At 43.6% G+C, this 14124-nt stretch overlaps 1 protein-coding gene across 2 annotated transcripts in view; it reads left to right on the top strand.

Moving 5' to 3' along the window:
• LOC119295278 (F-box/WD-40 repeat-containing protein At3g52030-like) overlaps positions 1–14124 on the top strand; it is a 16449-nt gene that overhangs the window by 501 nt on the left and 1824 nt on the right. For both annotated transcript variants that reach the window (XM_037573678.1, XM_037573676.1), the window contains exons 2-8: positions 369–554; positions 744–798; positions 1085–1183; positions 2166–2269; positions 3371–3460; positions 3937–4079; positions 4839–4923. In XM_037573678.1, coding sequence (XP_037429575.1) covers positions 369–554; positions 744–798; positions 1085–1183; positions 2166–2269; positions 3371–3460; positions 3937–4079; positions 4839–4923 — 762 coding nt within the window. The remainder of the gene's footprint in view (positions 1–368; positions 555–743; positions 799–1084; positions 1184–2165; positions 2270–3370; positions 3461–3936; positions 4080–4838; positions 4924–14124) is intronic.

Below are 14124 nucleotides of genomic sequence, written 5' to 3'. Positions count from 1 at the left end.
TGATTGCTCTCAGCAGTACGTTCGTTTTGTGCTATGCTCTTCTTATATTGTAACAGAACTTACTTCTCGATCTGTTAGTGGATTATTATTATTATTATTATCGAATTGATTTTGTTAGGAGAATTGATAAATCATAGATGCACACTTCGTTCCGCGAGATGGCAAAGATCTGAGAACCTAAACCATGAGCTACCAATTTCTGTAACAGCAACTCTTGTGCTAGTCCTTGTATTTCAGTTTGGTATTTCTGTTTGTTATACTTTTTCACCCCACAAGACGGATGCAAAATTTTCTTATGGAAGTTCCTAATTGCGAAGCAAATTGTAGTGTTGATTAAAGTGTGCACATCTGATTTTCTTCGTTGATAGGAATACGATCATCAGCACAGGCCATCTGATGAGGGGTCTATATTACAAGAGGAATCCGCAGGCAAGAGGCTCGAGTTCTACTATTTCAATGAGAAGTTATTTTGAGGCACTTGCCATGAATGAGCACGCATCAACTCTCGCTAGAGGGTCTGCTGAAGTTCATCAGTGGATTGGTCATGATGTGAGGTAAGCACCTGTTGTCTCACGTTAGGTCTTCTGAACGTATGCCTCCGAGTGTTGCAACGCATCAACGAAAGTAGTTAGATTTGTCAACTCATCATATTTTCATATTGTTTTATCATGACCAGTCTTCTTTTTCATACTTACCACAATGCTTCCGTATCCATGTTTTCTCTCTCTTATTTCTTGTTGCAGGGCCACCTTGTGCCGTATGAAAAGCGGTTCAGTCTTAACTGGAATGGGAGATAAGGTGAATGTTGCATCATGTGGTGGTGTTCTTAATAACTTCATTCATGTAAAATATCTAGTTACAAAATGTACTTGTGAGGTGCGGTAAGTAATCCTACAATTGATGCAATGAGATGCAGATTGTCATATAAACATGATCGTGGAGATCATGCTTGCCTGAATCAAAAGTTGTAGATAATTGGCATACTGCATGGCTGAAGATTTCGTAGTTTCCTTTGAATATTGTGTCACCTTTCTAGTTAGTATCATCTTGAATGCCTCATCGTTTTGACAATAGTTTTTACCAGGTTCTTCGACTCTGGTCTGCTGAAAGTTGCAAATACATGAATGAGTACAATGTTCCAAATTCCAAAATGTTGGTTGACTTTGATTTTGATGAAAATAAGGTAATCAACGTTGGCACACAGTTCTATTATTTACGTATCAGCAGCTGCACTCTTCTGGTTTTGAGAATAGACATATCCAACATTCGTGCTTATTAAAATAACACAGGAAGTTTTGACTATTCTTTCACACACTTGCTGACATGGTTTTTCAGCCTTGCATAGCCAGCGCCATGAGGCAGCTGGACCCTTTTGTTTTGCTCTTACTTACTCTTTTGTAAGTCCCTGGTCTTAAATGCAAAGGAAGAGCACCTGCCCTTTAACCAAAAAAACAAACAAACAAACAAACAAAACATACACGCATATTGATAGAAGATTGCAGCCTAGATGGGATACCTCACCTATTCATAGGTCAAAACATCAACTGTACATTTTAAACATCTTACTTATGTAGATATGAGCATCTGGTTGCGATGATGTTAGCAACATGGCTTGTTGTATCTTAATGTCAAAGGGTGCAAAATAGACCACTTGTACTGTAATCCATATGGCCATATCCAATGCTGGAAGTCACTCTATCATGTATATGTGAGTTTCAGCCAAGAATTATGGGATACTTTCCCAGTTGATTCTTATTGGAACATCTCTTTGTTAGCACAATGGCAGGCCATATGGTCAAGCCCATCCCATCCATACATGAAAATGGTGGGCAAGGCTAAACGCAGAGATGATTCATGATTGTGTCCTTGTTAGAAAATTCAGTGGGTGGTTGTCTCTCAAATCACCATTCTTCCCATTAGGGTTGCACAAAACATAGATGCGCTCAATTTTCCGTTATACACTGTCAACATAACTCTGACATGGGCTGAATTGATGCTTCTGGTTTATCTCATCTATATTTTATTCATGGAGATCGATTGAACCGAACTGTTAATAGTTACAACTTACAACTTCGCATGATCTTTTTGGTCACATGGCATCTTTATTTCAACAGAGTACAAACTTCCTGTTACCTATCCTAAAAGGATTTTAATCCTCTGTGCAGATTGTAGGTTTAACTAGCTCCCAGGTTTGCATATGGAAACGCAGTGGACCAAGAAGTATATTTCAATCTCGTGGAGACACATTCAATCATGGGTTATGCATGAGGTGAGGTGCCAGGTTTAACAGTCTTGATATGAGTTGACAAGATTGATGTTGCCTGGTACAAAAAAGTTATTGAATTGGCGTTTGAAGAATAAAGACAATATATCTGGTGCGATCTACCCTTACAGTGTAATTGTGCACTCTGGTGTCACTTGGGAGTTGGGAAACAAATGCGCATAAAGATGGCCTTTTTTGTGGTTGTATTTCTTGAATTGACTCTACCTTTGTTTCTAATCTCAACTTCAGATCAGTATATGTTGAGAATAACAAGGATGAGGATATTCTGGCTAAAGATAAAATAAGAAGACAAATATTTCTATTCGGTCACTGCAAACTTATGATTCTTTTTCTTATTCTAACACAATTTAAGTTTCTGATCTGAAATTTGAATGGTGCCACAAAACTTCATAAACTATATCACCATTTTTTTTCAGAAGATTTCATATTGATTTGGTGCCCAAATTGAAGCCTGGTTGCATCTGATACATGCCACGTGGAGCCTTTTACTCTCTTTCAGAATGAAAGACGAGCTTAAGGCTCCTCTCCTAGGGCCAGTTCTTTTGGGTGGCTTAAAAAATAAGCCGCCTCTCCCCAATTTTTCCCATAAGCCGCCTCTTATCCTCATCGGGACTTCTAAACTACTAATGGGATAACTAATTTAGAAGTCTCAAAAAAATTTAGAGGCGGCTTATTTTTTAAGCTGGGGAGAGGCAGCTTATTTTTAAGCCGCCCAAAAGAATTGGTCGATGGGCTGCTAACCCCTTTGTACAATTCTTTTGCATATAGCCTTGCAACATATTTTTCTTCTCAATAAAATCTACTGTCGGGGCTTCTCCTGCAGTTTCTTGTTCAAATTATTTTTATAATGCTGGAAAGCATTTATTAGTTGGTCGCGCGATCTTATGGGTTTCACCTCTAGCCTACCCCAACTTGTTCGGGACTAAAGGCTTTGTTGTTGTTGGAAAGCATTTATTAACAGTGAAGGAGTGTTGTATAAGCTTGTGTATGCCCACCATTATTTGACAAAGATTTGATTAGCCCAGACATTCTTGCTGTTATTTTAAGTAGGATTGATTTATATTCTCATTTCATTTGCTTCTGCAGTTATGCCGACCCAGAGGTTGTAATTGGTTGTGAGGATGGTAGAGCCTTTGTATATGACATGTACAGCAGGAGTTGCTCGAGCATTCACCGGTAAGCGCAAGGGAATCAAGTAGTATATCATGTGAATGAAGTGCTTTCTGCAATTGTTGAATTCTTTCTTTCATTGTTATTTTGTGTGCACGAGCTTCACCTTACTTCAGATGAATTCTGTAACATCATATCCCCTTGTTTGCTTACTGTACTAGGTAGTATAGTTTATTTATCGGGGAAAAGTCAAAGTTAGCAAACTTTGACCAAGTTTATAGAGAAAATTAACAATATATACAATATGAAAATATTACTCATGGTGTATTCAATGATTTCCATTTGGTATTCTAGATATATATAATTTTCTCTATAAACTTGATCAAAGTTTGCAAGATTTGACTTTTGAAATTTTTTGGATCTTCTTCTGATATCATCAACATATCACGAAAGTCAAATTATGACCATACTTAAGTGTGTAATCATCATTAGAGGTACATCCAGTTTGATATGCTGCTTGTACTGATGCCTATGGTATACAGGCTTCACCCTTCCCCGGTGACATGCTTGGCAATAACAGATGACCAGCTGATCGTTGGTGGTTCTACATTTGGAAATGTAGCTATTGCAGATCAAACCTCGGGACAGAGGTTAGGTCTTCTAAAGTCAGCTTTTGCACCAACAGGTATGTTTTCAACTAATTATGGATGATTAGCACGATGAATTTTCATTTCCGGACAAGTGATGGGCATAGTGTTGATTTCGAGTCATGACTAAAAAAGCCAAGCATTTAATGGTGTTTATTCTACCTAGTCCTTAGCTCACAGTGCAGGTTAAGTCCTCTTTTGCAATGTGTAGAACTCTAGATAACATCTGAAATTTTCTAATCCTTGACCACTACTAGTAGTACAACACCTGTATTTTTTCCCATCACAACATGCATATATGTTACTTGATGTGTAGCTTTATGACTAGAGATGTTAAGTTGTGTAACTGAAAAGCTCAAACAGCATTTTGCTCCGACCTGCTAGACAACATCGCTAGCATTCCATAGGTTGGACCAGAGGGGAGCACCGTAGAACTAACTATTACACCAAAAACTAATGTGTGGCTCAAAATAAATGTTCATTTTTCTCCGTTGACCTATTATTTAGTTGAACATTTTTTGCATTCCTCCTAGCAAAAATAATCTGATGTTGAATGTTAAGTAGCAGATTGATTCAACAATTTAATGCTAAAAGCTCCTTTAATTTTGATTATATAAAGAATAAGATTAATCTTAATCTCAGCTCAATAAATCGAACTGCATTTAAAACTTTCTGTCAGTTTTAGTTCTTGTTGGATCTTTTGAGGAAAAAATAGTGAATAGAAATTCATACAAATATGATTGTGTTGTGAATTTAATCACTATCAAACTAACTTGTTACATTATTTCTCATTTCAGTGATAAGATGTTTGTCTTTCAATGCAAATTCACACTTGATATTCGCGGGCTCATCTTCTGGTTATGCACATTGCTGGGACTTAAGGTCAGTATCAGTAGTAGTTGTTCTAATTTAGTACTGTACTAGAGGGGAGCGCACACTTTGCTGGGTCAGTAGATATAAAACATCGACAATGTTGAGGCAATCAAAATTTATCCTATAAAAATCTTTATTAGGCTATAACAAATTAACGACACTCTAGCATGCTCCACACACATGATCCAGTTTATATTCGGTTTTTATTTCTTGTAAAATTTTATAAGGATGAGAAGCACAGCCCACCGATTATTCTATGCTGGAATTTTTTAAATGCTGCTATAGCACGCTCCAAGCTCATATACTTAGTTTCCTCTGGATGAATGCCAATTTTTTGGCTCTTTGGTTATGCCTCAGCAAGCAGCAGGTACCCAAAAAAAAGAAGAAAATTTATGTGTGTTCCATACAGAGGTGCATACTGACGTACTAACAGCAGTGTGCATATTCTCTTCTAGGAAAAAAGAAAAAAAAACATGGAAACTGCACTATGAGTCATGTATGACTACAACTGTGATATTTTCTCTCAGTAATTATACCATTTTATCTAAAAAAACACCTGACGATGAAGTTTACACCACAAGCGATGTGCCACCTCTCTCCATTTAGACACTAAACTCCATAAAAATGCCCCCTTCCTTTAGGACAAAGCTATGTTGATAAAGGCTTTGACAATCTTGCTAATAACTGAATCCCACAAAAAGGGAAATAGCATCACCTCCATCTCACAGTAAAAAATGCAATTTAGACATCCCGTGTGAAATTGGTCAATCTAAGCATCAGTACTATGTAATTCCAAACATTCTTGGTACTGGCCAGGTGGCATGATCCAAGAGAACCCAACATCTTCCCATATCTGCGAGGAAAGGATGTTTGATGCAGAGTATCTCATAGCTTCTATTGACAGCTTGAGGATGAAACTTGGGCAACTCTAGCTCCAGTTCCTTTCTTTGACATGCCACATGTCATTAACCTCCTCACCTCAATTTGTTGCAGCCAAACTTATATATATATATATATATTGATTCCAATAGAACAACATAGTTCTCCACGTGGCTACTGACTTTCTGACCGAACCATCCTATACTACTTTCAAATTGACGTCTTCCATTAGGAAACTAAGCAAAGGGTTGCCCATGATACTTCCACAAAATACTCCCTAGTTTACTATTTAGATTAGCTAAGCATTGAGTCTAAATGCAAGTGCCACTAAAGGTGGAAATGTTGGAACAAAATCAACCAAGGGCAAGAGCACATCAAAAACAAAGCAAGAAGAAATTAACCTTCTTGAACCACAAAAAGGCTAATGATGGGGGTGCGGTGAGCTGCAGGTGCGACACCAAAGTGAACGAACGGGAGAGGAGGAAATGGGTTCAGATTAGTGTAAGGCCCCATATGCTGTACTATTTCAAATATAGACCCTAACGGTCCATTTCTAGAATAGAAGCGCATATAGAGCCGCCACAAGCATATAACTTCATATCATACACGCACTGTTATATGCCACAGCCTTTACAAACCGAATACCACAACAATTCCACCACGAAAGAGGCAACATAGATATATATGAATAGGGCATACAAGTGTCAAAATCCAAATTTATTACATGCAGAGACCACATGGTCCAACATTCATCATCACAGTGGAAGTCTCAAATGGTCTGAGTACAGACAAAACCAAAATGATGCCTCTAAGAGGCGGAAACATAAAGTAAACGGTCCCATCCCATTGGTTCGAGGCGCCCAGCTGGGACCCGCTAATCTACTTGTCATTGTCGACTTCACGTAGTGACATCCTGTCTCAACATACCAGTTGAAGTAGTAACCATGTACTTGTTCTTGTTGTTGTGGCAAGGGTGAGTACTTTGGGTACTCAGCGAGTCTCATTACCAAAGGTACTAAAACTAACCGTATAGGGGTTAAGTGGTGAAGCTGCAGCAAGCGGCTAAGCAATATACTATACTTACGTCTATCAGATTTGAGATTAGAAAGCATACGTCAGAGGGGTTGTAAGCTAGTCTTCTATCCACCTACCTAAGCATTCATAATACTACCTTGTCCTGTCCTTCGGAAAATAATCTCAAAGAGGAGACAATCAAGGCACGCACACGTTCACAAATTTTAGTTAAGTTAGTTAAAGTTGTGCTATGAACCAACATTAAGCTCCTGAGTCGTCGCCATCGCCTGTGGGGGGCGTGTGACGAGTCGACGCCGAAGAGCGGCTGGCATGACATGTGGACGCTGTGTGGCGAGTCGACGTAGAACGACCAGGAGCACCGGCGGAAGTCACAAAAGGTGTCAAAGTAGAGCTACAACCATCACCTCCAAGCGGACAAGCACCAAGCACCGAGGAATGGCACATGTGCGACACGGGATCCATGTACGGAACACCGTCGAAAAATATCGGGCTGCGAGGGAGATGCGTACCCGATGAAAGCATTGCACCTTTTTCCTTTTTTTACTCTTTTTTTTCTCTCGTCTTTTTTTTTGCGGAACTAACAAGTCAGTCCTCAGGCAGTCGATCGAAGCAGACCAATCAGCCTACCAGCAACCCAATCCACGCGGGCGCAACAGCTAGCAATTTTGCAATCCACACGGACACAGAAGCTAGCTATCCACACGGACACAACCGTGAGGAACAGCTTTGACCCGCAGGAGACAAACCGACGGGCGGAACCGGCGGGGTAGCTTGTCCAGCGGAACGGGATCCGGCGGGGCCGGCTCAATTCAGGACGGCTGGCTTGATCTGAAATGGAGTCCTGCGGCGGCTCGCAACAGACGGCCGGCACGGACAGAGGAGTCCCGTGGCGACGCGATCGGGAGTGCCCGAGGTCCGGGCGGAGGAGTCCTGTGGCGGCTTGCGAAAACAGTTGCCGGCGGCCAGCAGACGCGGACAACAACGGGAACCGGCGGACGCGGGCGACGGCGGGAGCGAGTGACAGCGGGAACCAGCGGCCGACGGACATGGACGGTCGGAACCGGCAACCGGCGGATGCTGACGGCAACTTGTAGCCGTAGGAGATGGAATCGATCTGCTGCGGCGGTGGTCAACTGCGAGTTGGATCGTTGGTGTGCCGGCGCGGACAAACACGCAACAAATCAGGAGGCGTGCGTATAGCAGAGTAGCAGCAGCAATCGGCCGGAGATAGGAGCTGCGACGGCCAAAGGAGAGATATTGGATCGGAGAAGCACGAGTTGCACGTGCGAGAAAAAAACCCTAGAGCTCTAATACCATGTTAGGAATAGCAACTTGATATTACTAGGAGGCCAAAGCCGTCATATATACATGTACAAGAGAATGCCAAGAGGCTAGAATACAAAAGGCCAAAGGCCATCATCAATATAACTCTAACAATACTTAATTGCGGACACGGCTTTTCGGAAAGATTTAACCCTGCAGGCTGTTCACAACCGGAATCTACCCCTTAGAGGCATCCATTTTATGAGACACCGGAAGTTCCAAGCGAGGCAACAACGCTTGCTCGACGACACCAACTGCTCTGACCCATGACAGGCTGAGCAAAGCAGTTTCCCTGCCTGTTTGCCCCTCAGCCTGGTGAGAAGGCGGATTCCCTGAAGTGCAGTCGATCGTATCCTTGTACTTTGCTTCACTACCGAACTCTGAAGATAAGAACCAAACCGAAAAGAAGCAACGATATGGTAAACAAACACTCCATGGTAGGCACGCAAACATAAGCACGCATGACATGACAAAGGTGAGACAAGCAATTAACTACATATATAAGACATTTTAGATCATCTTATATAATGTTTACAGAGGGAGTACGAGTTAAGTGAAGCTCAATATGCAACTGTTTCGCATATCAACGGAACTCCATATTTAAAGAAAAGGTTGCAATCTTGTTTATGTACACATCAAAATTAAATGTTGTTTAACATGGCAAGGGGTGAAACGGAAATAATCTATCCTCTCTAGTTGTTTCAAATGAGGTAGAAAACATATAAATAGCATCCCCCCAAAATGCCCCGTGTTAATTAAGAGGTAATTAAGGTTCAGGCCTAAACAATATTTTAGGAGTTGTTAACAGTAGAAGTAATAGCCTGGCTGGAAACTAAACATTTTCTGGTGCAAAACATATATAAATTTTGTATTCCGAGTTATAGTTATTTAGTTATGAATTAAACTATTTAACATAGTCATTATGCCCGGATGCAGTGGAAAATGGGCAAGGGTCTTCGCATTTGACTCGACGAGTGCGAAGGGTAAGGAAACTAGCCGAGCCTAGGAAGATTCGCTTAGGTAGCTGGAACGTAGGGTCCCTGACAGGGAAGCTTTGGGAGCTAGTTGATGCTGCGGTGACATCCTTTGCGTCCAAGAAACCAAATGGAGGGAACAGAAGGCGAAGGAGGTGGAGGATACCGGCTTCAAGCTGCGGTACACGGGGACGGCTGCAAACAAAAATGGCGTAGGCATCTTGATCAACACGAGCCTCAAGGATGGAGTGGTAGACGTCAAGAGACGTGGGGACCAGATTATCCTGGTCAAGTTGGTAGTTGGGGACTTAGTTCTCCATGTAGCGCGTATGCCCCGCAAGTAGGCCACAATGAGAACACCAAGAGGGAGTTCTGGGAAGGCCTAGAAGACATGGTTATGAGTGTACCGATTCGCGAGAAGCTCTTCATCGGAGGAGACCTCAATGGCCATGTAGGTACATCTAACACAGGTTTTGAAGGGGCGCATGGGGGCTTTGGCTATGGCATCAGGAATCAAGAAGGAGATGTCTTAAGCTTTGCTCTAGCATACGACATGATTGTAGCTAACACCCTCTTTAGAAAGAGAGAATCACATTTGGTGACTTATAGTAGTGGCCAACACTCTAGCTAGATTGATTTCATCCTCTCAAGAAGAGAAGATAGGCGTGCGTGCCTAGACTGTAAGGTGATACCTGGAGAGAGTGTTGTACCTCAGCATAATCTTGTGGTTGCTGACTTCCGCTTTCGGATTCGTGTCCAGCGGGATAAGCGTGCCAAAGTCGCTAGAACGAAGTGGTGGAAGCTCAAGGGGGAGGTAGCTCAGGCGTTCAAGGAGAGGGTCATTAAGGAGGGCCCTTGGGAGGAAGGAGGGGATGCGGACAATGTGTGGATGAAGATGGCGACTTGCATTCGTAAGGTGGCCTCGGAGGAGTTTGGAGTGTCCAGGGGAAGGAGAAGCGAAGATAAGGATACCTGGTGGTGGAATGATGATGTCTAGAAGGCGATTAAAGAGAAGAAAGATTGCTTCAGACGCCTATACCTGGACAGGAGTGCAGACAACATAGAGAAGTACAAGATGGCGAAGAAGGCCGCAAAGCGAGCTGTCAGTGAAGCAAGGGGTCGGGCGTATGAGGACCTCTACCAACAGTTAGGCACGAAGGAAGGCGAAAGGGACATCTATAAGATGGCCAAGATCCGAGAGAGGAAGACGAGGGATATTGGTCAAGTCAAATGCATCAAGGACGGGGCAGACCAACTCTTGGTGAAGCACGAGGAGATTAAGCATAGATGGCGGGAGTACTTCGACAAGCTGTTCAATGGGGAGAATGAGAGTTCTACCATTGAACTGGACGACTCCTTTGATGAGACCAACATGTGTTTTGTGCGGCGAATCCAGGAGTCTGAGGTCAAGGAGGCTCTAAAAAGGATGAAAGGAGGCAAGGCGATGGGCCCTGATTGTATCCCAATTGAGGTGTGGAAAGGCCTCGGGAACATAGCGATAGTATGGCTAACCAGGCTTTTCAACCTCATTTTTCAGGCAAACAAGATGCCAGAAGAATGGAGACGGAGTATATTAGTACCAATCTTCAAGAACAAGGGGGATGTTCAGAGTTGTACTAATTACCGTGGAATTAAGCTGATGACCCATACAATGAAGCTATGGGAGAGAGTCATTGAGCACCGCTTAAGAAGAATGACAAGCGTGACCAAAAATCAGTTTGGTTTCATGCCTGGGAGGTCGACCATGGAAGCCATTTTCTTGGTACGACAACTTATGGAGAGATACAGGGAGCAAAAGGGTGTTCATTGACTTGGAGAAGGCCTATGATAAGATACAGAGGAATGTCATGTTGTGGGCCTTGGAGAAACACAAAGTCCCAGCAAAGTACATTACCCTCATCAGGGACATGTACGATAATGTTGTGACAAGTGTTCGAACAAGTGATTTCGACACTAATGACTTCCCGATTAAGATAGGACTACATCAGGGGTCAGCTTTGAGCCCTTATCTTTTTGCCTTGGTGATGGATGAGGTCACGAGGGGTATACAAGGAGATATCCCATGGTGTATGCTCTTTGCGGATGATGTGGTGCTAGTTGACGATAGTCGGAAAGGGGTAAGTAGGAAGTTAGAGTTATGGAGACAAACCTTGGAATCGAAAGGGTTTAGGCTTAGTAGAACTAAAACCGAGCACATGATATGCGCGGTTTCAGTACTACTAGGTGTGAGGAGGAGGATGGGGGTAGGTGGTACCTTAGAAGGACACCTTTCGATATATGGGGTCAATGCTACAGGAGGATGGGGGTATTGATGAAGATGTGAACCACCGAATCAAAGCTAGATGGATGAAGTGGCGCCAAGCTTCTGGCATTCTCTGTGACAAGAGAGTGCCACAAAAGCTAGAAGGCAAGTTCTACAGGACGGCTGTTTGACCCGCAATGTTGTATGGTGATGAGTGTTGGCCGACTAAAAGGCGACATGTTCAACAATTAGGTGTGGCGGAGATGCGTATGTTGAGATGGATGTGTGGCCACACGAGGAAGGATAGAGTCCGGAATGATGATATACGAGATAGAGTTGGGGTAGCACCAATTGAAGAGAAACTTGTCCAACATCGTTTGAGATGGTTTGGGCATATTCAGCGCAGGCCTCCAGAAGCTCCAGTGCATAGCGGGCGGCTAAAGCGTGCGGAGAATGTCAAGAGAGGCCGGGGTAGACCAAATTTGACACGGGAGGAGTCCGTTAAGAGAGACCTGAAGGATTGGAGTATCACCAGAGAACTAGCTATGGACAGGGGTGCGTGGAAGCTTGCTATCCATGTGCCAGAGCCATGAGTTGGTCGCGAGATCTTATGGGTTTCACCTCTAGCCTACCCCAACTTGTTTGGGACTAAAGGCTTTGTTGTTGTTGTTGAACATAGTCATTATGCAATTCAAATCAATACAACAAGTTACACATTTTTAACTTAGGTGAAAGTCACATATTTGGAAACTAGATAAAATTCTAAGCAAGTTTCATATATAACTCGCCTTAATCTGAAATACCATTTAAAAGTTATAAGGCATGCAAGACAAGACATTTTCCTGAAATTGTAGAAGGTTCAGAAAATAGCTATACGTCCATGGGCCAAAACAGGGATCTGGCACAAAACTGCATAGGGCGTCGCCTAACTATACTGCGCTTGCGGCCATGATTTCTTTCTAACGCTAATGGGTCAAGCCCAGCAAGGCAGAGGACGGACGCTAATGGGCCAAGCCCAGCAAGGCAGAGGACGGACTGGAGGATGGACGGTTCACCTAGCGGGCTGCGTGGTCCAGGTCGGTGGCGGTTGAGCTGGAGGTGTTGGGCGGCTGGCGGCCCATGAAGGACTGCTGCTGTTCGCGAGCGACGCGGCGGGTGTAGGAAAGGCGGGTGGAGGTAGGGAGCCGGCGGCGGTGCAGTTGCCATTTTTTAGGCGCGAGCAGATCCGGGCGTGGTGGACATTTTTGGGTTATGCCTTAGTGTCTTGTTATTTATATGACATTTTTTGGGTTATGCCTTAATGTTTTGTTATTTATATGATATGATGATATGGTAGTGCACAAGACGAAGGATTATGCCTTAGTGTTTTGTTCCATTCAAGTCGCCCTAAGAACTGAGTTCTGGTTATTATGTTCCATGAATGAGCGCGCTAACCATATGTGGGTGTTTTATGGGGCCCCCTCGACGCATTTTACTCATAGCTACACATTGTCTAGGAGTCGGTTTTCCATTTACAAACTTGTTTTTTTTTTGTCAAGGACCATGGCCTCATGGATCTTTCAAAATAACTTAGGCCAGTGGGGTGGAATACCCTGCTGGTCCGCATCTACGGAGTTGCGAGTGGCTACTTGGGACTCAATAGTAGCCACCTCATCGCTATTGTGATACAGTAGGAGCCGGGTCAGAGATACGTCAGCTCTCAATTCTGGTGTTGACCCATCGGTTGTCTCCTGGACTAGGATGTAGTAACGGAGTAATTATCGTTCATTCGAAACTGACTTGTTCAGCCTGTTGTGGGTCAGATCAGTTTGTGTCGTTGAGCAAGCGTTGTCGTGTCGCTCGGAACTTCCGGTGCTAGCTCATAACATGGGTGCCTCTAAGGTGTAGATTCCGGTTGTGAACAACGTGCGTATGGAGCCTATAATGGGTACGTTGGTGCGCACCCTACAGGCTTAAATCTTTCGAAAACCCGTGACCGCGGTTAAGGACGACTTGGAGCTTAGTGCCAGTTCATATATATTTATGTTGCCTATTTGGTAGTGGAATTATTGTGATATTTGATTTGTAAAGTCCGTGGCATATGACATTGCGTGTATGATATGAAGTCATATGCATATGACGGCTCTGTATGCGCTTCTATTCTAGAAATGGACCACTAGGGTATATATTTGAAATAGTACCGCATATGGGGCCTTACAAGCTGGTATCAGAGCAGGACCGACCATAGGATCCCTTATTGGTCGTTGTCGAGTCTAGAAAAATTATTTGGTAGTTATAGAGGTAGATATCGGAAAGTAGGATTCTTTTCAGATTAGCCACTAGGAAATGCCAGTCTTAGGAGAATGGGTCTACACACACAGGAACCGACGGTGGCAGCAATTGCTTCATGGGCCCAAGAAAAGACGTGTCCATCTTTTCTTGCCGGCAAGCCCTCTCTGCCCCGTCCTCTCTCGGCATCCCGCAACATCCTGCTCTCCACCTGCACCAGTGCACCAGGCCTTATCCGGCCTTGCGTCAGTGTTGTCTTGGATGTCAATACAGTGCGCCGCCTCTACTGCCCTGCAGCTCTAATGCCCCACTGCCCTAGAGTCCCAATCACTAGTGGGCCATACCTTGCGTGTTGCCTGTGTCCCCATCAGCCGTGGTGTTCCCTGCGAGGTGCAACAGCCAGCATGATGACAGGTGAGCCACCACTGGCAAGTTGGCCGACTAGCAAACGACACGGAGTAAGAAGAACAGAGTCCTACCGTAGGGGTG

This window comes from Triticum dicoccoides, chromosome 4B (genome assembly GCF_002162155.2).
Source record: "Triticum dicoccoides isolate Atlit2015 ecotype Zavitan chromosome 4B, WEW_v2.0, whole genome shotgun sequence".
Lineage (NCBI taxonomy): Eukaryota > Viridiplantae > Streptophyta > Magnoliopsida > Poales > Poaceae > Triticum > Triticum dicoccoides.
Note: the sequence above shows the minus strand (reverse complement) of the source record. Positions and strands in the feature narration are given on the sequence as shown.